Below are 25,502 nucleotides of genomic sequence, written 5' to 3'. Positions count from 1 at the left end.
TTACTTCTTCAAAAATAAGATAGATTAACTTTCACTCTGGGGATCTATGAATTTGAATTATAACCCAACTCAAACTCTAGTAATAATTCCAAGAGCTTCATCTAGCAGTTCAGACTGCATATCCAATGAGGAAGGAAAAAGGGGAAGAACAGCCCTTGAAATTCCTCTGCATCCTTTTCTCTTGCAAGAATAATGGCCAGCAAAATTCAGCAGAAATAGCCATTGCGAGAAGTGGGACTGTGTCTTCACAGATGCCCCACCAGGAACGTTCGTGCTTGCTACCTATTCAGCACTGGGACGATGACTTTGAGGCTGATGCTGGAGCTCACTGCCCCAGTCTGCCTTCAGAGAACAGCCTCTTTCAAAAGGAGTACAAACCCGGAAAAAGGTAATGCTGCTTATTGCACCTGTCCCATCCTTTTCTGAACTTTCAACACTTCATCTCCGTCAGACTTGCAAAATCACTGCCCTTGCTAGACTTCTGGTGGTGTCTGAAGCTTGCAGCCCTGTTACATAGTGGTTCTGTTCACGCGTCTCTTTTTTTAAAGAAACACTGGATTTCATATATGTATGTCAAGTTCCATGCCAACTTGCCTTCAGAATTGAAGGCAATCTTTCACTGGAAGAATCTTTCACTGGATTGGGTGAAGAGCATTGCTCAACAAAATACAACCCAAAAATGGAAGCAGTTGATTTCAATGATCTAATTTAAAATACTTAAATAGCACAAGAGATTTCAAAATATAATGTTTGGATTTGGAGCCATAAATGAACAGTTCAAAGTTTAGGGATGTTTCCAGGCAGGAATCTAGGTCAGTCACTACTTAGCAAGTATGAATCATTTGGAAAACTCAAAATCCCTCCAATCAAAGAGACATAAATGAGTTTTGGTTTGGGCTTATACTAAAGGACCAGTAACTTCCTTTTTACTTTTTTTAAAATGTTATGAATTATGCAGATAATGTAAAAAATGCCTATATATTTTGAAAGCTGAAAATCTGTTTTGAAGAAAGACCACTGCATATAGCACCCTAAATCTCCAATTTTGTGCTGAGATAATGCTGATGTACGTGTGGGTTGTCCCATGCTTATATGGTATCGCTGCCTTATTCTTACCCTGGCTTGCTCATTCCTCATCCACTCTTTGCAGCGAGGCCCGTGTTTGTCTTGACACGGCCTGGTCATACAAGCAGTAGCGCAGACAGAAGTGAGGAAACACAGAAGGATGTCTCCTCTTTCCCCTCCATGGCTGGAGTGGGGAGAAACTGCCCTGACTATGAAACCACAACTTGAGCCATACAGTTTACTGGACCCTGTGACTTCTGGATGAAAAAACAAAAGACATTTCTCCTCAAGCAGTTTAGGTATTCATGAATTTTTTACCCCATATCTAAAATTCAGACGACTACTCTAAAATATTAGCATATTACTCCTTTTGGCAGGATTCCTTCAGAGTAACATAACACAAAAATATATTCTTAATTACCTTGCAACTTGACTGTAAAAACAGTCTCCATAAGCATGAATACAGTGGTACATCAGACTGCATTAGTATAGAAGCGTTTCTTCAGTTATGGTTTACAAGAAACAACTGCAGGAGCTCAATATGTATTTTTGTATATAGCTCTAAAATTGTGACTTTGACGCTAAGCAAGAGTTCATCTTGAGCATATACTGTAAAGTTGGTTGTTTGAAAGACATCCAGACCACACGGGAAATATATTTGCTTTACTGGGAAATAAATGTACCTAATAAAAAAAGTTCCTGCCTTACCTTACTGATACTGTAATTATAATTAGCACAAAGCACGCATAAGCATGTGCCAAACACCAATCATCACTGCACAAACCATTCCAAAGGGCCGTCTGTATTGGCAGTCTGCTGATGTGCACTGCTTTGCAGAATTAAAGACAAGCAATCAAATATTGTGTTGCACAAATGTAATTGCTACTACAGCAGTACTGGGTGTTACGGACAACGCCAATTCCTTGAGCTATGAGACCTCTTTGAACACATCAGTTTGCAAAATATCTCACAGAAAGAGATTTAAGGAGATTTGTTACCCTGGCACTAAGAACTGAGCCGGCCCAAGTGAGCAGCTGCTGATGCAAAGCAGTGATGTGTGTTGTGAAGGGAAATGGACTTTCCAATGCCAATGGAAGACTTCTGTGGCAAAGAGGTGGCTGCTGACAAGGGAGTGTGGCAAAGGAGATAGCACAGTCCATCCTTTAGTTGCTATTTGGTTTACTGTCTGCAAGGTTCCTGTAGTGTTACTAAGTTTGTGTAGTTATATTTGCAACTTTATTCTTACCTTCTTGATGTTTGCAACTCTGATTTAACCATAAAAGAGGAGGATATATGTCAGATGGAGACGTGTTCTGCTCTGAGTTGTGTTGTACAAGTATAAGCCAATAAGTCAATGAAATTATTCCAGACATCCAGCACAATAAGGGAAAGAATGGAGCCATAACACTCAACATCCAGATTGTTTAGTCATCATAATTCAAATACAAGCTTATATAAACAAAAGATATGTTTTACATAGGAAAATGCCTTCTAAGAATAAGGAAAATTTCTGAAAAATACCAAATGTGTAAAACCCAGTGACTTTTCTGTTAAAAGATGTAATTTTTTGGCATGGTATTTACAATTAGAGAAAAACAGCATTAAGTATCTTTATTTTCTCTGGATTGCAGCCTATTTTAATGACATATTCTTTAGTTGAATAAAAACTGAAATACTACTTCTCAGAAGGCCCTTCCACTCAATGGTTCTGAAGACCTCACTGCCATACACCACACTTAGAAATATGGACTCATGAGATACAAAAGAGCAAAAGAAAGGTTTCATGTTTCACAAAATTCAAGCCATAGTTATGGCAACAGAAACCTGGTTTTTTCACTCCCGCAGCCGTGACATTTCCTTACAAGTAATAAAGAGATTCACTGCCAGAGAATCTTTCTACACTGAAGAAATCTTCATTCTCCTAGTTAAGGCAATTAGGAAGGGTAACATCAGCCCATGATTTCCACCATAAGGTATAGGTCCAGAAAAGCACATCCTCAAGTCCCTTTGACTTCATTAGCACTCTGACTATTGGTAATACAGAAAGGCAGCTTACTGCTCTGAGTGGCCATTCTTTGTCAAAGCAGCATAAATACCCCAGAATGCTGGGTGATAAATGAGTCTAATAAGCCACAAATATTCTCCACACATAATGATTATTATTTTTTTAAAAGACGAAAAATGTATAGCTGCTTTTCCCAATGAGTACAAATAGCAATTCAATGAAGTATAGCATTTCAGAAGAGGACTCCAATGGGCTTCTCCAGCTTCATACTGGTACTGCATTTCTACAGGTGATGGTGATGGCAGTATTTACAGAAAAGGAAAATTTACATCCTAGACATGGCAAATTTATAATCAATTTTCCATGTTCTCCTGTGCACAGAATATTTTTTATATCGTAGTTGTTTCTAAATATTGCATGTTTAATTCAAAATCTGCATTTTCCCTTTAAATGCAAACAAATTTTCTAATTATTTAAAATGCATTTGGTTTTGCTCAGTGTTAAAATGTTATTGGTAAGAGAAGTCAGAAGCAAGGAGAGATAAAAATTTAAATTTGATACACGTAAAAGAATATTAAAAATGATGCAAATGTTTCATGGTCAACCAAAGTTGTAAGATTCGGGATCACTACATAAACTAGTGAAAAAGATCTAAAAATAAAAAATTGATATTTTCTATGTTAGAACTATCTAAATTTAATTGAATAAATGTAACTTTATTAGTGATGGAAGTGTGAATTGAAGCCAAAAAATCATCAAAAAGAAGCTGATCTTATGGAAGGTGTTTCTTCTGAAAATGAATTATTAAAGGTATACAATAATAAATACAACAAGCCATTTCATGTCCACACCACATATGTCCTGTTTCTTGGCTGTTGTGCATCTTCTAGCTCTTCCAGCTGAGCAGGGTTTTCTAACACACCTTACAGGAGCACACCTTAGATATCCAGGGATGTGGCTTCATCTCATCTGGAAAAGAAATGTATTCATCTAGCTTAATGATTTAACAGTTTGAGGTATCAGGGAAGATTTTGTTTTCAAAAAAATAAGTTATTTTACAGTCTGTTTACAGACTAACAATATCATTTTCATAAAGGAATGAAAATTTTCAACACCAAGATGCTAATGTTAAAAAATATCACAAATCTACCTCCAGAAAACATTATAATTTTTGCATTATAATTGCTATACTACAAGAGGCAATACGGAATGCAAAACAGCTCAAGAGAATGTATGGCGTTCCTCAAAACTTTTCTCCTGAACACCCTTCTCCTTCTTCCTCCTTTGTTGTTACAAAGCAAAACATTCCAGTGGATCAGCAGAAAGATAACTGCTGTTTTAAATTAATAGACTGTTTATGTTTCCTTTGCAAATACACTTTACAAATTTTATATATTTTTTTTTTCAGCATAAATAACCCTACAATAGCTGTAAACAGAAGTAATAGGAATTTATACTACTAAGGCATTATATTTTAATTCTGTCATGGCTTAGCAGAATTCCACAGAAAAGCAGTCTGAATCATCAGATTTTAGCTTCATGATTTCTTCTTATTTTATGTATGGTAACATTTAAACATGAATTTTAAATATTACTTGTATTAGAAGCACTGCTTAAACTGGTACATGAAAATCAAGAAAGCAGCATACACTGTTCTTTCCCAGTCTAATAGATATCTTGTGCATGTATCATATTATCTCTAATCGTTTTGTCTATTTGTATCATAGACACAGAGAGATACGTATTTTCTTGATGTCCACTATGTGGTCTTCTGGTTTTACAGTTTGATTTACTATTTAAAAAAAAACAAACAAAACCTATGAGTCACGATACTAGTAACCCAGAATGCTGAGTGGATGTGACACTACATCTACTGCAGTGAAATTCTTATGTATTCATCTGTGCCTACATTGGAAATTCCAGGACTTCTTTCTGGAATAATTTCTGGGCACTAATATTTTATATGCAGTCGCTGAGCAGTATGGGCCATCAGTGCCTGTGATCAGTGGGCTGCCCCTACGTTGCATCGTCTTCCTCCTTCATGGATCATCATCATCAACAACCTCCATCACTCCATTCCTGAATCTGTCCTCGTTTGCTGCTACCTACTTTTCATGATGATGTAAATACAGAAAAAGAAACTCATGCTTGTCTAGGCTGCTTCTTACTCAGAAATTTACTGAGCGTTTACTTTTACATTCTGCCTGTGTACTGACCAACAGCCATTTGGTGACACAGTGCTGACTTAAATAACGCACTCTCCAGTGGATGGAACTTGGTGCTGGTAAGTGAATATTCGATAGAGTAATTATAACTTGCCTTATAACAAGATAGTCACAATTTTAGTGCTGTATTTTTAAGCACATTGTGGCTAATAAGACTCTTGATCTTAATACATGTCCTCATTCTCATTTCTATTTGCTGCAGTTCTGCCTCTCACAGACTGTATTTCAGGGATAGTCAGACATCGCTCCCATCTCTGTGCCGAGGTTTGCCTAGGACAGGCAACTAAGCTATTATCTGTTATACGCTCAGAATGACATTCTGTCCTGAAAAGTCAAAAAATGAAGAGGGAAAAATTGAATGCGGGCGATGTTTTTGGAATGAAGGGATGGGAGAGATCATGAGCTGCAGAAGAGACCAGTTGACTCAGGCAGAAACTGGCTACTGAAGGCCATAAGCATTTAGGGTTCTCACCATTTACATGGTTTTCATCCAAAAAAAGAAAACACTCTAAATTCTGTCTACAGCTTCCAACTCAGTCTTCCATTAGGGAGGTTCAATTTCCCTCTATTACCAAGTGAAGTAATAGCCTATTGCGTAGTCTACCGCAATATCTCTGTTGGGGGAAACAGGAGGCAAGGGGCATCTGTGCCTCCATTGTTTCTCATGACTTCAGCCCAAATCTATTTCTTTTCCTCGTAAGAGCTATACTTGTCAAACCCTCCTTAGTGGGACTGCATCACATATGAAAGCTAAGACACCTCAAGTTGTGTCAAGTCCTGCTATGTTCCTCTTAGATTTTGACTGACAAAATTCAAAGCATTTTCAATCCCCTTAAAAGCCATCTCAAGCAGCTCCCCTAGGACAAGATAATCTGCCCTCTGGAGGTATGAATTTTCCACCATTGTTTGTACAAGAAAACTTGGGTGAATAGCTCAGATCTAGAAGTCTAACTTTTACATCCACGTTCACTCAGTTTCAGCCTTTTTCTCAGTTTCTCTAAATGTGGAAAATTTGTCTGCTAAAATGGAAAACACTGCTGGGAATATTTATTTATATTAAAGAAGCACTCTAAGAGATAGTGAATTCTTTACAGGGGGTTGATATGATTAAAAGTTGAGTTCTACAAAAAGCTGCTGCAATTCTTATCTGATTATTGTGTTCAAGGCCAGAGCAGAGACAAGTTTGAAAAGCCAAGGCTTTGCACGTCAACCAGAAGTAGTCCACAGCATGTGGGGAAAATGGCAGTGATAAACCTACTATTAGGCATCTGGGAGAGAAGCCCAGCATCTCCTCTGTGTGTGGGCTAAAATAGACATAAGCCACTATCACAGATAATGGCAGCTTGTAGGCACATGAAGGGAGCAACTAAAATCCATTTCACTTAGACAAGAGACTGCAGTCTGATATTTACTTGTGTCCATCACATGTGAAAAGTGTTTGCTGTGAATTATCCAAGAGAAAAGCACAGGTTGAGGGGTTTCATTACGTATCTGAGAGTAGTTCAGATCACACATTGAACACAAGAAATCACAGGTAAATCTCAGATTGGTGTCTTGGGTAGTCAAATGGATTCCTGCTATTCATCTGAGTATATGCCGTTTTCTGCAATTGCTGGAGGCCCACATCCAGAGCAGTGAGAACATGTGCAGATGCACAGAAAATGGGAAAGTAAGATAAGCAGAGTAAGCTTTATGTGATTTTAGAAAATTAAGATCACTTTGAAAATAACTCTCAGTCTAACGTCAAGGTTAGAGACTGCACCTTTCACCATTAGAAACCACAATGCGCAGATACGGCTGTTAACGGCTGCTCTGTAGCCTTCCCGATTCTGGTACAAGTTGTAATAAAGAACCCTTTTGAGGAATAGTTGGAATTCCTTGCAGGTATATTGTCATATTTTCACCTTTTCCTCATCAGAAGAGAGAATAAAATCAACATATTTCTTAACATCACTTTTGCACATATGACAACGTATTGTATGCAAGTGAAGCGCAAGAGGCTGCAAAACACATACATAGGCTTTTTCATAAAAACTTGTAAATGAAGTTTGTAAGTTTGCTCAGACTTTGGATATGCGTGAGAGAGATTCTAAAGTCGCAGGTTTCACCAAACCAAACGCTGACCTCCCACTCTCAAATTCCAAGCTATGATTCAAAGTTAAAGCACCTGAGCAATCCTAGAGAAAAATCATAGCCGAGTGACTGTCATATTATTGTTTCAATGTTTGCTACTAAAAGTAAGTGGTAAGTTTTAAGTAAATGTATTGTGTTACCAAACCTTTCCTTTCAAACAAGCACTTCTGTCAGAAGTGTCTTAATTTCTTATCACAGAATTTCATCCGCACAAGGAGCAATAAATAATTCATGTTCCTAGCTCTTTGTTGTGTGTCCCTGAACTGCACAGAGCTGGAAGGCTGACAGCTGTGTCAGGACAAGCACCAAAGATCTGACATGACAAGTGACTAACAAGTTTCTTTCAGTCTATAGTGAAAGAAGACAATGGCATAAAGTGCAAAAACGAAATCCCGAAACAAAATGAAACTGTTTCTTTCTCTTTACCTAAGTGTTTGCTATGAGCTTATTTCCGACCCATAACCTCTGGTCATTTTATAGTACTGCCCAACCCCCTTTACTCCTCACATTCGCCTGGCCATTTACGCCTGTCCACGGATCAATATGAGCAATTCTTGGAGAAATACGATGTCTCCATGACAACCAAGCCACAAATTCTCAGTGGAAAGCAGTGAGACCAGTAGTGAAATCTCCTGAGGTTTTCAGACCTATAAGACAAGATGTCTCAAAATGCAGGAATGGACAGAAACAAAAGCCAGAGTAATTCATTGTTTATTACTAGTTTAATGATGTCAGATGGACCGAATGGAACTCAGTTTTTAAGTTTAGATGCTTTATCAACATGTATTTTTGCCAGTCAATATTCACCTCCTGACAGGCTTTTATTCTTTCCGTTACTTCATATAGATATGCAGGGTGCAGAATTGGGTTTTCAAGTTCCTGTCTAAACGCGTACACTAGAATCAAGCTAAGACTAAAATTAATGTTACCTTTAAAGTACATTAATTCTCACCTGAACACTTTAGTGCCACCTTGTTTTAATTCTTTCTCACTTCAGAACAGATCAGAACTTGGACAATCCACATTTTGGCCCCTAACCATTGTTGAAGGGACTACAGACAGTTTCTGAAGAAGGTGCCACGCACCACAGATTGTAGGTGCGGTAAGGAATTAAACTTGGCTCCTTCCCGAGTAGATTATCTGTTTCTTTCTAAATCTCATGCTGGTTTCTGTCGTACAGCATTGAGTCCAAGCCTACGTAGCTTTAAAATGAATACGGATTTACAATTCATTGGTTTCAATTATTCTAACATATACTGCTGTTCATTTCTGTGGAAAAGATGAAAAGGGAATGTAGTTCAAATCAGGTATATGACAGCAGTTGAACTCCCAAGGAATCTTGGAGGAGTGGAGTGTGCTGAAATATAATCCCCCAGACATGGGTCCTATCTGGGTTCTGAGATGACTTAGGGGACCTGACATGGATTTCAGACTGCACCCTTTGACTGAAAATTAAATCTCAGCAGTGTTCCTTGGGGAAGGATCAGGGGACTGTTGGCAGCTGCCCCCTGTCAGCACAGGCTGCAAGATTTGGAAATCTCTTAACTAAGCTGACAGGCCGCAGAGACGATGAATCAAAAATATGATACACGGATCAGCACACAAAGATGCAAGAGGGTACACAGAAACCAGATAAAGCTGGGAAGGAAAATACCAAGTGAAGAAAGATGTTTAACTCTTTCACTAATGAGGACTATGTGCAGGTTACATATGATGGTGTATGTGGGTCAAGCTCATCGTTTGCTTAAAAGATCTTAGTATTTAGTCGCACAGAATGTTTTTAATCAGCTGTGACTCAATACACTTTATATTTAACTGTTTCCCTTTGGGATTCATTTAATAAATTTTGTAGATGTTCCATAACGAGAAAGATAATGAAACTACATGAAGATAAATCTTTTAGTCACCAAAAAGAATGCACTTTATGGATGTTCCTGTATTTAGCTGAATCAATGTTAAGAGCCATTAAAATGAAATAATGATTGTGAGCTGGTTTAAAGAAAAGAATCAAGCTATTTAACGCTACCAATTTGCTCTCCTCCAGAGATACACTGTTTGAATGTCCGCCACTATATTCAACTGCAGTATATACAGTCCTTCTAATTTTTCATAATCTCATGCTACCTTCAAAGGGTCAGACATTGTACATACATTAAGTAAGCAGTGTAGTCCAAAACTAATTATAATGAACTAGTAGTGTCAGCTTTCTTTTTGGTCATAAAGCCTTTATCCTTTCTAAGACCTGAATTCTTGATGAAAGAGGAAAGGATAACAGCTCCACACTGTGACCCCTGGAGGTGACCATTAATTTGACATTGCAGCTGCTAAAAAGGAAACAGCATTACAATGTGCTTTTTTTACAGACCCAAAAGCTGTGTCAGATTTATCACTTGATACTTGGTGACTGTCTTTAAATGCCTCTCACCTGGACTCTCAGACTCTTCCAAGACACATCTGTCAGGCGTATCCTCCACATCTTGGAAGTTTGCCGAGTTTGAGCTCTTGTCATGCTTCAGCGCACTGACTGGAGCAATAAAGAATAAAAACAGGGGGAGGGAGAAATGTAATGTATTCAGAAACAAACACTTCCTGATTTTCTGCAGAGCTTTCAATGCTGAAGACATAATTTGTAAACACAAATATTAGACTGAAATAAAACAGAAACTCACAGTGTTTATATGCAACCATAGCACAGTTGAAAAATCTATAGACAAGAATTCATTCAGGGAGAAGTTTGAGGCATTGGCTTAAACGTGATCCCTTTGAAGTAAAAATACAGTTTTTTCTTACAGAATCCCAAAATAATATAGAAGCCATAAAAAGTGCTTGTCTCTTTCACCAACGAAGCCAGTAAACAATAGAAAAGATCAATTAGGTGGTTTTGTAATTACTGGAGTCATTCACCAGGAAGAGAAATGGTGTTCGTTTTAAGATGAAGAATGTGTAATAAAATTAGTGATAATTCCAAAGTGCAGTAAAAACCAGACTGAGCTGCAGTTTAGAGATTGCCAAATTTGATTTCTTCTTTTACTTAACTGCTAAAAACATTTTCATTTTAGAGCATGAAAATATTTTCATGGAAACAATTATTTGCCTGTATATGACTTTTTAATTCATTTGGCTTTTTGAACAAATACCATATAAGTTTTCCTGAACAGAAGAGAGGTATTTCCCTTGTCAGCACCCCTCTCCCTCTCTTCTGCTCCATATCTCCATATGGAGCCACAAATGTGGCTTGAAGTACAATTATTAAACAATACGTTATGGAATAGCACAGCAAAGACTAGATCGCCATTTTTCAGTCCCATTAAAACTCTTAGCCGATCCCATTTCTTAGGAAAATAGTGTTGACTAGAAAATACTTATTTTTGTCTAATATCTAGAAAACTAAGCAAGGTTACACACTTCCATGAGGATGGGGATATCAATGGCAATACACAATTTCAGTACAGTTTTGTCCTGTTTTCAAAAAAAGAAATTTCTTCCCTTATAACTTTTGATGGATTTTTCTTTTTTCACCAAGAGAATATTTGCTGAAAGATTACTTAATTTAAACACCCATTTAAATTTTCCAAAATTATGAGTGAATCAACAAGGCCTCAGGCTATTATTCAGACAGGAAGAGCTCAAAAGACACATATTCCACTTCAGTGCTCTGCGCTTTCCATCGGTTTGCAGCTATTGATCCCGGGTCACCAAAAGGTTCCATCATTCTTGACTCCTGCATCTACACAGAGTCCGTTTGAAGCAATCATGGCTTCAATACAATTGTGGAATTAGATCCTTGAAAATGTAATATTAAAACATAATAAATAATGAAATCTATGGTAGTGACACCACGCATTTTACCTGAAAAAAAAAGCCAGTAAATTTTGCTTAAAAAATCTGCCTTGGATGGCAACTAAGCAGTACATAAAACCCTGCCCAGGTAGAGCAGGAACACTAGTTAAATTTCTAAGCTTACAAAAGGCCAGTAGACCTGTATCAATGGTCAACGTATCCACATGAAGGGGAGTTTCAATGCTTATCTCTGCCATGGAACTATTGACATGATAATCTGCATGAGGTGACTTGACACTGAAGAACAAGTTACAATAAATAACAAATGTTCTTGTTCACACGTGAAAGCACTATGATATGTGCAGAGAGAAATGCCTTCAAAGATTTGAAGACATTTTGAAGAACACTTTGAAGAAGTGTTTTTCTCAGATTTTTACAACATTTAAATAATTTTCAAATGCACTAACTGAAGGCCAGGATTCTCACTTCAAAAAAAGAAAAATCAGAAAATACAAGTGTGCATATAATAGTTTCAAAAAAATTGTTTTGTGGCAAATTTATTAGAACATTCTCTCTAAAACTGTTCTTCCCATTAAGCAGTCAGCTCCACTGTGCTGAGTGATAGATTGAGTCATTACAGCTGCACAAATTTAAAAGTCAGAACTAGTCTGAAGCAGAGCAATAGGAAAATTTCCAACAGAGTATACTGTGGTAAAAGGGAGAAAACAAAAAGTACGGCTATGCCTCTGCAGGGAAAGAGAAAAATCACAAGAGCTCTCCTCTCCAAAAAACATAGCCATGACCAAAAACTCAGAATCATCCTTTCAAAACGAAAGGTGGATTTTCACCCAGTAAAGAACTCTCATAGCGAACCAAGGAGGGGAGATGCATTCACAGCCCCAAGCATCAGTCCCAGTTAGGAGATGGCAGGTACTTCCCTTGCTGGGATTCTGTGCTGTAATTGCTCTTCCACGGGACTAGGCCAAGCCTGCTCAAGTGCTCTCCCTCTGTCCCAGACCACATCAGCATAAATCATATCATTTAAACTCACCTGCTTGATTTTACAACAAAGGAGAGCTGAACAGTGTGTTTAGGGAAAGTACCACATTGAGCTGAGAAGTAACCCAGAATATAATGGATAGAAGGCAGCTAGAAGCAGGTCCACGCACACAGATGAGATACATCAGAAGGAAGGTGTGAAGCGAAGAAGAAAGAAACAAAGACAGGCCAGCAAGATCCTTGGACAAAGCAGAAGGGTCTTCAGTTGATACGCTTGAGTAGAGATTGCAGAGATTTGGGGAGATTCGGAAGAGGATGGAGTCACTGAAAGCCAAGAAAGACAAAAAAGGGAAAAAAGGGATCACAGGCAGAGCTGATAGGGCTGACAAATGACAAAAAACAATGATAGAACACTTGCACTAAGAGCTGTTGGCAAGGAGTCATTAGGAACAGTTTAAAGGGAGTGGAAAGCAGGGATGGAACAGGTTTTCACAGGGACAGAACAGGTTTCCACAGGACAGAGATGCAGATCTCTAGACAACTTGTGTAAAAGGAGCTGTCTAAGAACGAGGTTCAGCAGGAAAGAGTGAAGGGAGGAAAACACATATTTCAGAAAACCAGGAGACAGGCTGGGACAGGCTCGGACCGTGTGACTGGTGTGAGTGAGGGATGCCCATCTTAGCCTTGTCACTTACTCAGAAGTACACATACCTCCCTAGGCAAAACTCAGGCAAATAAACTTCACGATACCCTAGTTTACGAAGTTACATAATGAATGTGCGCAGTGAGCAAGAAAGGGACCCAGGCAGAGACCTTCAGATCTTTCTTTTTTTAAAACATCACATGTTATATGCTCAATTTGAAGAGGAAGGTTCCTTAAAAATATCATAAAAGAACAAAGGGAACTGAAACGTTAAAAATAAGGAAAGAACAGTCTGGCCCAAATAAAGAGTGCAAGTAAAAAATGGCATTACCTAATCACGAAAAAAAGATTTCAAAAAATCTGAACACTGACACCTACTTTGCTGTGTTTTCTCTTAGGGGAATAGGATTTTATGTTCAAATGTCAATAGGGGAAATATTGTTCTGAGTTTCTTATACCTAGGATGCTGATGGAATTTAAGTTATTTAAACATAAACAGTGTGATCTTTATCCATTCTGAGGATACTCTGTCCTACTTTGGGTTTAAATGGACCTTAAAATTACTTTTGCTTCCATTTGAAAGCTAATTTGTGTAGCCAAAGTGATGTAAATATCTGGAGTATAAACGAGCCCCAAATCTACAAATCAGAGAAAAAGTTAAGAAACAACAATTTCTGATATAATAACTCCAATGATATTTTCTTTCTATTCAGTGCAATGTAATTTCAATTATTAACTGGACAGTAGAAATGAGCTTTGTTAGCATGGAAGTAAGGTAAAAGGACACATTTCACTGAGGCAAATGACCTTGAACTTAGCATCTAAAAATGACATAAATCTTCATTACACGATCAATCGTGAGAACTGTGGTAATTTTTTCTGATACATCTTAATAAGCTCTTAAGAGTTGTTTACTGAACTTGATACACATTCTCTCACACTACTGAAACAGAAAAAGACATATAAAAAGTAGTTCTGGAATTTAAAATAGCAAAATAATATCATAAGATCATAGTATTCAAAGTATTCAAAGAAACATTTATGCAAATAGTTTCAAAATATTTCAAATTCCACAAAATAAAACCAAATTATTTCCAAAAAGAGATCACAGACTGATCCGTGATCAATCTATGAAAGAACAGTCTTTGTGTGAACGAACTGTTAAACGATAAGCTGTTCTTTGTGAATATCCACTAATTACAGCGACAACTCACCACTATTATTTGTTTCTACATGTTCTGTTTAAACTCTGAAAAGCCTTGTTCCACTCTGGAAACATCACACACTAAAGTGTACATAACATGCTCTGCATACCAATTTGCAGAGGGCAGACACATTGGAGAAAGAAGTTTGTATAATACAGGTGAATAAACCAGTTAGTGTTTTCTGATAAGATGCCTTTGTTATTGATAAGATAGATTAGTAACTCAAAGACAGCCTGTCTGCAGAGAAAACAAGAACTTATTTGTCATTCAAAAATAGCAGATAGGATAACAAAAACTATTTTTCAATCAAAAATATTAGGCAAGATAGGCTATAGGCGATAAATATATCCAATACAGAACACAAAGCAACCTGAATCTAAATAAAACTGCATGAAAAGCTCTGTAAAGGAAAATAAAATGCTGGTATATTTTTATTTTCGTAAATGGATAAAACAATCATGCTTCAATGCCACTTCTGGGATGTATGGGATCTACAGGCACTTACAGTATTATATCTAAGAAGCTTGATGGAGAGCTGGGCAAGAAATGCTTTGAGTACTATTTTAAAAAGCACATTTCACAGATACCATAAAAAGCATAACAACTGCTGTACTCGCTGAGACCAAATATCATCAGCCTAAGAGTCCACTACACTACAGTAATACTTCACCAGAAATTTCCACTAAACTCCAATTTGAAACGGGGAATTCCAAAATATTTTTTTTTTTTTTTACTTGTAAAAACCGACAGTAGATTTCTGTTCCACAAACTTCTCTCATTTTCCCTTAAACAGGTAGAATTTTTGCACCCTTAACATCCTACACCCTAACTTGCCTTAACATGGCAAGCTTTACCACATCGGTGGGCATCTCTTTTTGTTTCTTTGCACGTTTCGTATTAGCTTAATGTGAAACTTATTCTTGTATGAGAAAAGGCACACGTAGGAGCCCTGCACACTCTCTCTGTGGTGCTTGTGATTGAACGTCCTTTGGTTTATCCTCTTTCAACCATCTCTTTTCTAGGTTGAGGGTTACTATCCTACTTAGTTTTTTCCATCTATTTTGATGTCAACCTAAAAGGATACCGTTGTTTCATTGATATTAAAAGAAATGCAGAAGGCATTCATGAAATGGCAAGTGAAATAGCAGCAGTTACTACAATCACCTAAAAACAGAAAAAGCAGGTAACAAAATCACACCACCCGCTGTGGAGCACCCATCCTGCCATGAGGGTGCCGGGCAGGGAGTCAGAGAGGGTGGGGACGTGCCCTTGACGGCACCAGTGCCGAGTACAGCACCCGGAGGACTTTGCCGGTTTTACAGGTGATACTGCTGCGCACAGAGCCTGGTGTGGGGTTTGTTGCCACCGCATGAACACCATTGACTCATGCTCAGCTTGTGATCCAGATTCTTTTCTGAGGAACTGTTACCTTGCTATTTCTCCCCCATCCTGCCTCTTTGCAGAAGATTAATCCTACCTCAGCCTAGATCCTTGCTCTTATCCTTATTGAATTGAACCCTATTTTTTTTTTTCCAGACCATTTCTCAGGCCATATAAACCACTAATTCATCTCACTGACAGAAGACATCAGTTGCTGGTCATTTCATAATTTTTAGTGTCATTTAAAAAAACCTGCACCAATGTATGTAGTTGTCATTTAATTGAGAATGGCTGGTTATTATCTTCTGATGATTAAATATCACATTCGCTCAGTTTTCATTACATTTTAATTTTAAAAAGAGAGATTAAGAAATTAACCCGGAGAAACACTTTATTATTCTAAAGTGAATGCTGCAGCATATGGAAGTTGGAACCGTCCTTGAAATAAGCCAGAATGGCAGCAGTCAAAACGGAAGCTACAGTAACTTAAATCCATTCCACTGAATGCAGAAGTAGGGCCTAATATTACAGTGCAGGGCGCAGTCTGCAGAAACACTAACCCAAGCGCCTGGGGAAGCCAGAGCTTGCTCTTGCACTCTGTGAAGCCACGTGCAAACGAAACTCATTCCACTCACTAAGTGAATTGCAACTAAAGAACATTTTTCCTTCTGTAAGAGTGAAATTTCTTTTAAAGTTTTTATATATTTTAAATAAAAAACTCCTGAAACTCCATTCATCCTCCCTCCCCATATCTATGAGGACAGCATTACTCCAGACAGGAAACCAGAAATTTTCAGTGATTCTTTTCCCAATATACCTTGAAGTTTTATTCACCCAGAGGGACTTCCCTACTTCTCTCAACTAAAATATAATGGCATGTAACAAATTATGCTCTCAAAGGACATCCCATTTTTGTTTCATTAGTGCAATGAAACATTCACTCAATTTTAAAGCAGTTGTCTTGATCTTAGTTGTGATTTATACTGGAATCTGTCCATGTATTCTGTGTAGTATATATAATAAAACACCTAACTAGTTAAATTTGTCTCAGTGGGTTCTGCTGCAAGAAATAAAATACTTTCCCATAAAATCCCACACACCATTTACTGCACAGTTCTGAAGCATATGCTTCTGTAAAACTTAGGAGGATTTAAAAAAGGAAAACGTAACCTCAAACTGTCTTTAATTAATTCTATCGTTATACACTGCTTTTTCTTCTCAATGATGTCCCCATCTAGAAAGCCCAAATTTCTTTTTTTTTCAGTTCCCTAAATGCGTGGTAGTGCATATTCAGTAAGACTGAATTAAGTGATTACATTTGATCAACATTCTTTATCCCTCTCATTATTTTTTTTCAACCAGTAACTGGGAGAGAATAGAAAAACAATTTTTACAGGAATTAGCAAAGAAGGCCAATTTTCAGTTCTGATAGTTACTAGATAATTAGTTTCTTTTTTAATTAAAGTATATAATATCTCCTCACCTGTCCAATATTCTAAAAATATATATCAAAATCCCCCCTGGTTTCTGCACATTAGATCAATGGCGTGGGAGGGTATGAATTGCACATATGACTGCCTATCAGTGTATCGGTAGCTTCTGTAAAAACAACAAACAAAGAAAGAAATACTTCCTATTTTTTAAATCGCATTATTGATGGCATTGACATTATTATTTTCATGACAGCAATCAATTTGGTATTCAAGTCTAAAACCATTAATCAGGGAATTTTCAGAGGATGCTGGTTCCGTCCCTTTCTACAGAGGAATTCTAGCTGTGGATTGCCTCAATTGCTTTTAACACCGAAATGAAACAAAAGTGTGCAGCACCGTTATGACACTGACATATCCCTGTGCATAATGTGAATGTTATGGCTTGCATACTCTTCCCTTCTCTCGATCAAAGCTGTCCAAATAGCTTAATCCATGGGAAAAAAAATACACTCAGAGCCTCTTTATTAACCTCTTCTGGCCAGATTATTGTTATTATTTTGCATTATGGCCTTGAAGATGTATTAGTGATAGGGAGGTAAAGCCAACTGCCGCCCAGCATGACTCTGCTGAATGGCTGCTGTATGAAAGTGGAAGTACTTATTTCCAAGACATTTCTGTGATGCTCCCTACTGTTAAAATGTTATCTGACTTTAAAAGATTTTCACTTCAATTGTAAGCAATAAGTAAACGCGGGCAGTACAGTACTGTATACTGAAGAGTTTCACTAGCTGGTCAAACAGGCTTTATTCCAAGAAACTAATGTTGTATAGGACTGCTTCCTGGTGGCTGAAACCTCTGATTGGCAAAAGACAGTGGACTTTTCAGTCAGCAAGCTAGTTACCCATGGATGTGGCTCAAGGCTGACACACAGATTGACTGGTTCACACTAATTTACTTCACACAGATTCCATTTATCTCCTAGAAGATCCCCTGGCAGCAGCTTATAATGGCATATCCTAGGATGCCTGCCTGCATGAGTTTTTAAAGCGGCAGAGCTTGATGAATCTAAGTCCAGAAAACAGTTCACAGATTGAGGACTAGGTGCAATCAAAAAACATCAAGTAGCACAGCTGGGACTTGCTAGCTTGCTTGACTGGTTTGAGCAGCTGAGCATTAACTACGCTTGCTTTCCTGCTGGCAGCCTTGTGTCACTAGAACAAATCGGAGCACTACCCGACAGAAAAGAAAAAGAAAAAGAAAAAGAAAAAGAAAAAGAAAAAGAAAAAGAAAAAGAAAAAGAAAAAGAAAAAGAAAAAGAAAAAGAAAAAGAAAAAGAAAAAGAAAAAGAAAAAGAAAAAGAAAAAGAAAAAGAAAAAGAAAAAGAAAAAGAAAGGAGATTATTGCATTGTAAAGATACTATTAACAGATGCAGGAAAAACTCATTAGAACACTGAATCTTTATGCAACTCCAGGATTATCAAACTAAATAATGCTCTGGTTAGCAAGTTTTGAGCCTAGGAATCTGGAAAATTTCTTCTGGTCATGCTAACAGTGCCTAGAAAAAAGACTCGAATAAAACTAAAGCTGTTGCCATTTCTTTCCTATTGAAAACTATATTCAATCTAGTGATACATGCACAATGAAAAAATAGTTACCAATATACTGGGCTTTACGTTATAACAAGGTGAGGTACAGGTCAAAGGCAATTCCTCCCCTCCAAAGAGAACAACAGACTTCAATAGGTGCAAGCTTATAAATTGTAGTTTTAAAAGGACTGAAAATCCAGGCTTACGCTATAGCTCTCCAAATTCAGATAGGCAGAGACTATTCTTTACAGTCCTTCTCAGAAAAGAAGCAAAAATTAATATTATTAGACAATAACATTTGACAGCAAATGTATTGTGAGAGATCCAAAGCACATTTAGTACTTAGGAGGTTAAAGACTCAGCTGTAGTGCTAGTTGATGAAAAAGTAGGATTAAGGCTTTAGTATGAGTCTTGACATGATCATGTTGTCTGCCTGCTGTCTTAAGCTTCGAAAAACAGCTGGGATCATCTTCTTATAAGCTCCAACTCAAAGATGTTTAAGCAGTTCCCAATCCAATTAAACAGAGGTAAATATAAGGAAGGGCCCTACTGAGCCCAATCATCTTATTTTTTTAATGAAAAACAGCATAATTGCAGGTTACACAACTCCTTAATCTCACTTTAAACCTAACAGACTGCTGCCTTATAGTGCACATGGCAGGCCCAGTTAACCCAAGCATTCTGTATTGGTGTGCTTAATTTTTGATCATTATCCTTTATTATGTTACTTGTAATCCTAAAAGCCTATGATTGTGTCCAGATATTTGGCAAGGATTGTACCTGGATATACAGGGATTCTTCTTCTAAGAGTAATGGATTAATTGGATAGTACTGTATGACCAGTAGATGGTTTGCAGTGAAACTGCTGTGCAGTTTTTAATTTGTGAAGTCCACTTCCTCCTTCTTCTGTCCCTGTCCTTTAAACAAATTGCCTTTTTGAACATTTGCAGCGCCTATCTATTCTCACCACTAACATGACAGCACTATAGAAATAACGCTGCCCAACAGAGTGGACGGCTTACTAAAATCCTCGTCATAAAAATTAATAGGAGATATGGAAATCCTATCTTTCAGGTGGAAATGCATGTTCAATTTAAAAGTGGCGATCTCATGCACATGACCCAATCATGGCATTATTACTTAAAGGCTTAGATCATTAGGCCACTTTTTTTCCGTACAGTCAAAAGATTTTGAGGTGTGCTTATGTGACCATTTTGCCCCACGGTACGTATTTTTTAAATTATTACAGTTGATACCATAAAACACATATGTAATCCTTCTACTTTGTCCTATAAATATGCACAAGGACATTGTCCAAGGATGTAAAAGCAAAATCTCATCAGGGACTACTTCAAATACAGGCTCCTCATGTCTCTAAGAGCAAGAAGGAAATTTAAATGATCAGGAGCTAACTGTTTGCAGTAGCTGTGTTACATTATGCATGATTCTTGGCTGCACAGGATTTAATTAATGATTTCCAGTTACATGGTTAAGATTTGTAGTGAACTGGCGTGCAGAGAAGCAAACTAGCATCTGACAAACTTATATCATTTTGTATTTTTTCCCAAACACCAGCTACCATGAGTTGCTGTCCCTTTTTTGTGTAGCTGGAAATCTACATTTTGGAAATCTATATATTTTGTATATATGGACAATGACTCTGGGCTGTGCTACAGAAGCATGAATCTGGATTAATTTCAAGGCAGCTACTTTCCTGATGCGATTGACAACAAAACCTGGACATTACTATTCTGGGAATTAATAAGCAATTTTTGTTGTTATCTATAAGTATCAGAAAGGTGCACTGTTGAACTAATGGATGATACATAATTATATCAGTAATGAATGTGGACCATCTGTTTCAGTTACCACAAAACAGACACAGGTTTGGGAAACAGAGTCTCCCCTTTAAGCACCACGGGATGTATGTCCAGAAAATGAATGTGGCACTCCCTCAAATGAGTAGATAAGCAAGGAGCTGTGAAGTACTTAGTGAGTAAAAGATGACCCCTGTCTAATACTACACCTTCACTCTATTCACCTATGCTCGACTTCATTCTTCAGGCCATCAGCAAGATGTATCTGTAAGTGGACAAAACAGCCTGGACCTTCCACTTTGAGATGGGTAATAAAGAGGAAAGACAGACACTACAGGCACTTCCAAGAAGATGGACATCTAAGGAGGTGACTGACAAGTGTCTCTGTGGTTCGTAGGCTATGTGAAACCATACCTGCAAGGAACTAAAAAGCATAGTTCCAAAAAATGCAGATGATTTGCTGTTGATAGGTCAAACATGGTACAAGACCGTCATCTTAGTGGAGTTAAGCTCCACGGGGGGATGAAGAGCCAAGGAGAAACACAAGTGTGAGCACTTCCATGCTCTCTTTTGTGCATTCAAGTGCTAAAAGAGAGCGTGAGGCAGAAACAATCTAGATGGAGAAGTGGCAGGATTTTTTAAAATGTCAAATTCATTGCACTTTGCTTAAATAAGGTTGGTCAAATGTAACGAGCATGCTGCTCACTGCTGCCAAACTTAAAAGTTTGCGATCAGTGTTGGTACTGCCTATTTTCAGCATAAGACTCGTGTTCACAGGTATGAGGTTTGCTTTTTTTTTAAAAAAAGTTTTATTTAGGTTCTTTTTCACTTTTTTTTTAAGTGCTAGCCTTTTTCTGTGTTGAGCTTTTATTCCTCAGGAAGATATAATTTTCTCCAGGTTTCTTTTGCTTTTAGTAGTAAGTTAATGCTTTCATATTATCACTTTCCTATAAGAACTGGGACTTTCAGAAAAGAAACACACAAGGTACCACAAGATTTGCTATAAAATTATGAAGGCTGGTGAAACAACAGTATATTCACTGGGTGCATTATTGTGGTAGCCAAGTCACCGGTTAGAATTTGATTTTTCGTTGATGTCTGATCATTAGTTTCTTGTTAATTCTGAAAGCAAAGATTTCTATTGCTTTTTGCAATATACCTAGTCAAAAGTATCCGGAATATCTTTATTTACGTATTCTGAAATCTACCTGTTCCAGGGTGTTGTGTATTTATGCACATCTGTATTCCAATTCACACATAGAAAAGGTAGGCATACACTATTTGGAGATGATCCAGTCCTCGACAAGAAATTCTATATGGAAGAGTCCTACCTGTCTCCTTTAGGTACTTCAAATTGTATTGCTGGTATTCTTCCCTTTTACTGGTTGATTTGTTTCTGTTCCTATATGCTTTCAACTACCAGCTTGTCTGCACAATCAGAGGTGAATCTAGGGACAGAGGATGTATCCATCCTCTACATATGGAAGGATAAAAACAAATTTAGTATTTCAGGAAACAAACCTGCCAGTTCAGGAGATCACTAAAGGTTGCACTCCAGCTCATAAAATGAGTGAAGTGGAAATGCCAAAAGGGCTCCTGCAGAAAAAAGGTACAAATGTGCAGCAGGACCTTGACTGCAGTTTCAAAAGCACAATGCAATTGCTGTAGCATAATTAACAAAGAACACAGTTTTCTTGTAAAATAAATCACAGAACGCTCACTGCCTGCTCAGGGCACTGAGTTCACCTTTGTGTTAACTAGGTGCAAGTTTTATCAAAAGCAATAGAGCTGCTCTTGATTTACCACAACCTGAGTTTGGCCAAGGTGGCTAGGATGAAGCAAGCAGCATAGAAATTCTAATGGATGTGTAAAAAGGATTAGAACAGATATTGTAGAAGTAAGTCAACTTTCCACAACTACATTCAAAAGAGCAGAAGTTCACTTTCACCAGAATATAACTGACACTCTGGAATCTGCCTAATCTTTTCCAAAGCAATCCAAATAAACTCTTCAGCTCCAACATAAAGCCTTAGCCTTAGTCCAATGATTTGAGACTACAAAGCTGTAGCACAGCAGTATACCTGATTTCAATGACTGTTAAATGCACAAAGCCCGCTGAAGCTCATAGGCACTCCAGTCTTTGCACATCCTTCATCACAGCCAAATAACAAATGCAGGTGAGCTTCAAGCTATAAACTGCTCCCATAACACGATGCTTCTTCCAGAGGAGAACAGCCTACCTCTGCCAAGAGAGCTCCACTTTACATTTTTACATTGTTACAGAATTGCAAGAATTCTTGTGGCAGTAAATGAAAAAATATCTACAGTGCATGTGCCCTATTGGACTTCAAAAGTACACAACCAGATTTGCTGTTTGTGTAAAGCACTTAGTACCTAGGTTTGTTAATTCACTTAGAGACACCCTTTGATCCTAGGAAAAACTGAAAGGCTAAAGAACAGATTAAAATAATTCTATCCATGTGAAGAGTTAAATTTAGGTTTACAAAATTGGGATCACAGCAGTATTACCATACTGTAGTATTATAAACACATAATCTGGAGCTCACACTTTTATAGTTGCATTCACGGCTGCCACTTCAAGCCCCGTTCCAAGGGAATCACTCAGCCATTCAGAACTAAAGGAAAGTGAAAATGTGGTTTAGAAGAACCAACCACTTGGTTTGGTTTAGTTCAGAAGACAGCTATTGAGTGCAAATGAATAGTCAGGGCTCACTTTCCTTGTTGTCTTATTTTTTATTCTTACCATGCCACCCACTAAAGAGCAGATTTTTTAAAATTAGTTTCTTTGGGACTGCACACTCTTTTGGATGTATGTTCATTTTCTTTCCTTTCCTTTGCACTTCTTAAGCAGTTTCACTTAACACTTAATGTAAAGACAACAGCAGGACTGTCCTTTCTCTTTGTTCATTTAGTTCTAGTACTTAACCCTACTTAACAGTAGAAATAATGATGGATAAGTGTAAAGGCATGTCAATCTATGAGCAGTTAAATGTTTGTTAAAAGATGAAGATAAAACTTTTTTCACTAATCTACGTACTGTTTTCTATACATTTTTTGTCTCATTTAATATCTGCAGTGTACAACAGCTTTTGACTTCTAACTAGCAGTCTTGGTTTCTTTCATCTACAGCAATGGCATGCCATTCTCCACGTTCCTCCAATCTAAATTTTAGAACCTTTGGAACGTATTTATGATACTATGAAACATATCATTGATCTTCTCTGTACACACAGCTCCCGCAAAATATCTTTCGTGGACATGTAACATTCATAACATGCAGGAGGAAGAACGACAGATGCCTTTTTTCACTTTGTAAAGTACACTGGGATATGTGCTAGAGTATTTTGCAAGTGTTAAGACACAAGGTGTTTCTCAAACTGTCACATATGGTGAATATTTATTGTACCATGACTACAATCCAGTTTGCGTAATAACGAAGGCTGGAGTAGGACCTGGGGTTAACTCACATGTAACAGTACACGGAGATGTCTCTAAAAGATTCAGAAAGAATATAGAGAAATCTCAACACAGCTCGTCTATACTAGAAATAGATTACTTGTTTGGGAGCATGGTTTGTAGTTAAAAGCAAACAAAAATTATGTCTACAATTAAGATACAGATATTGCTTATGAACAAGAGAAACTCTGTACTTCAAACTCCGCACAGGGCTAAGTACCACCCTCTAATGTTAGCCTGCATTTCATTAATATCCAATAGCTTTGTTTAGTTTTCAGTTAAAAAAAAAACCCACCCACAAAAAACCTTAATGTGCCATGAAGACAGCTATAAATAGTACACGACTATTCTTAAAGTTAAGGAATTTGTTAAAAAGGCTCCTACACCATTCTATAATTCTCCCCACAACAACTGAACTCCCAGCTTCACACATTTAGAGGAAAACACCTCATTCCAACCAAACATTATATACACCTTGACATCTTACCAGTACACAATTGTTTTTCCCTGCTACTGGAAATACCAAAAGAGAATAGCTGATAACCTTACTGAATACTGATTTATGACAGAGCTGCACTTAGAGACAATTAATTGCAAGTATTTGAAACACTAAAAATAAACTTTTCACACCAATTTGAGTATCTCTACGAATACTGATGTTCAGGGTTTTTGCATAATTGTAATTCAGTGCCTGCTTCTGTAAAGTACTTCTCTTAATTTATGTACATATGGTTGGCCATATTTCAGATATGTATACATTCTGTAACTTAAAGAACATGTATTTTGCAGCAATATTTAACAAACCATAAATTTACTACAGTATTACTAGAGGAAATCCATTTCTATGGAAGCTGTATATTCACAACATACTGTTGAAGTATATATTGCATTAATACTTCACCGTGCTTATAAACGTTAATATAGGTTATTTGTTTATTACTGTGTCAAGGTTATTCATCATACGCAGTGTCAGAAAGCACAAGCTGACATCTCATATTGTCTGCTTCAAGGGCAAGACCAATGTGACCTTTGGCTCCTTCTTTTAAAAAGGATGAAATCATTCCAGAGGAATAATGCTGAACTGCACAGCTCCCTTTAAGAATCAATCTGCCATTTATGGTTTCCAATTTTCCATACTGTAGTATGGCTGGTTAAGAGCTGATGGCTAATTTTCTCTTCAAAGTTTAGTGTTCTAAAACTCCAAAAATATTTTTCTTATTGTCATGTCATTTATGGTTCCTATTTATTCACCATAGAACAAAATTTTCAAATCATCAGTTCCTTGTCAATTTTGCCAGAGGCATTCATGATTCTGCTTGGGACTGAAATCATGCTGGATAGCAATTTCCTGGATCTAGATTGTATCTGTAACCAAAAAATATTTTTAAAAATATTTTGGACTCTCAGTGTTTTTTGTTTCCAGAATCTGTTATAATCTCCAAGAAAACCGTCTTCATATTTATTGGCTTTTCTTGGTTTACAGTTCTTCTAAGTTCTCTTATATTCAACTGATACATGTGCGCAGCTGAAGGGGGAGATATAGTTACTACTGAAAATATATTGAATATGTATATTGAATATATAAACAGTGAAAAGGAATCTATTCAAAAGAATGGGAGTGGTAAAAATGAGCAGTCATCTGTTAACTATGGAGCTCTACCTTTAGCTGTCTCAGTACCATGACAGCGGAAAGTAGATGCACGATTTGAAGCATGAATTAGATGTGAAGCTACATGTGTTACTGCACAAGGATG

The 25,502-nt window shown here is 37.4% G+C and overlaps 1 protein-coding gene across 3 annotated transcripts in view; it reads right to left on the bottom strand.

The window, feature by feature from the left end:
* Positions 1-1,804: 1,804 nt before the first annotated feature.
* Positions 1,805-25,502, bottom strand: part of WDR72 (WD repeat domain 72) — a 124,029-nt gene continuing 100,331 nt past the window's right edge. For 2 of the 3 annotated variants that reach the window (XM_063347147.1, XM_063347146.1), the window contains 2 exons: positions 9,854-9,952; positions 1,805-4,039 (listed from right to left, as the gene is read on the bottom strand). In XM_063347147.1, coding sequence (XP_063203217.1) covers positions 3,984-4,039; positions 9,854-9,952 — 155 coding nt within the window. In that variant the 3' untranslated portion in view covers positions 1,805-3,983. The remainder of the gene's footprint in view (positions 4,040-9,853; positions 9,953-25,502) is intronic. The other variant, XM_063347148.1, reaches the window with a different exon arrangement.

This window comes from Chroicocephalus ridibundus, chromosome 9 (genome assembly GCF_963924245.1).
Source record: "Chroicocephalus ridibundus chromosome 9, bChrRid1.1, whole genome shotgun sequence".
Classification (NCBI taxonomy): Eukaryota; Metazoa; Chordata; class Aves; order Charadriiformes; family Laridae; genus Chroicocephalus; species Chroicocephalus ridibundus.
This window is presented reverse-complemented; position numbering and strand designations above follow the sequence as displayed.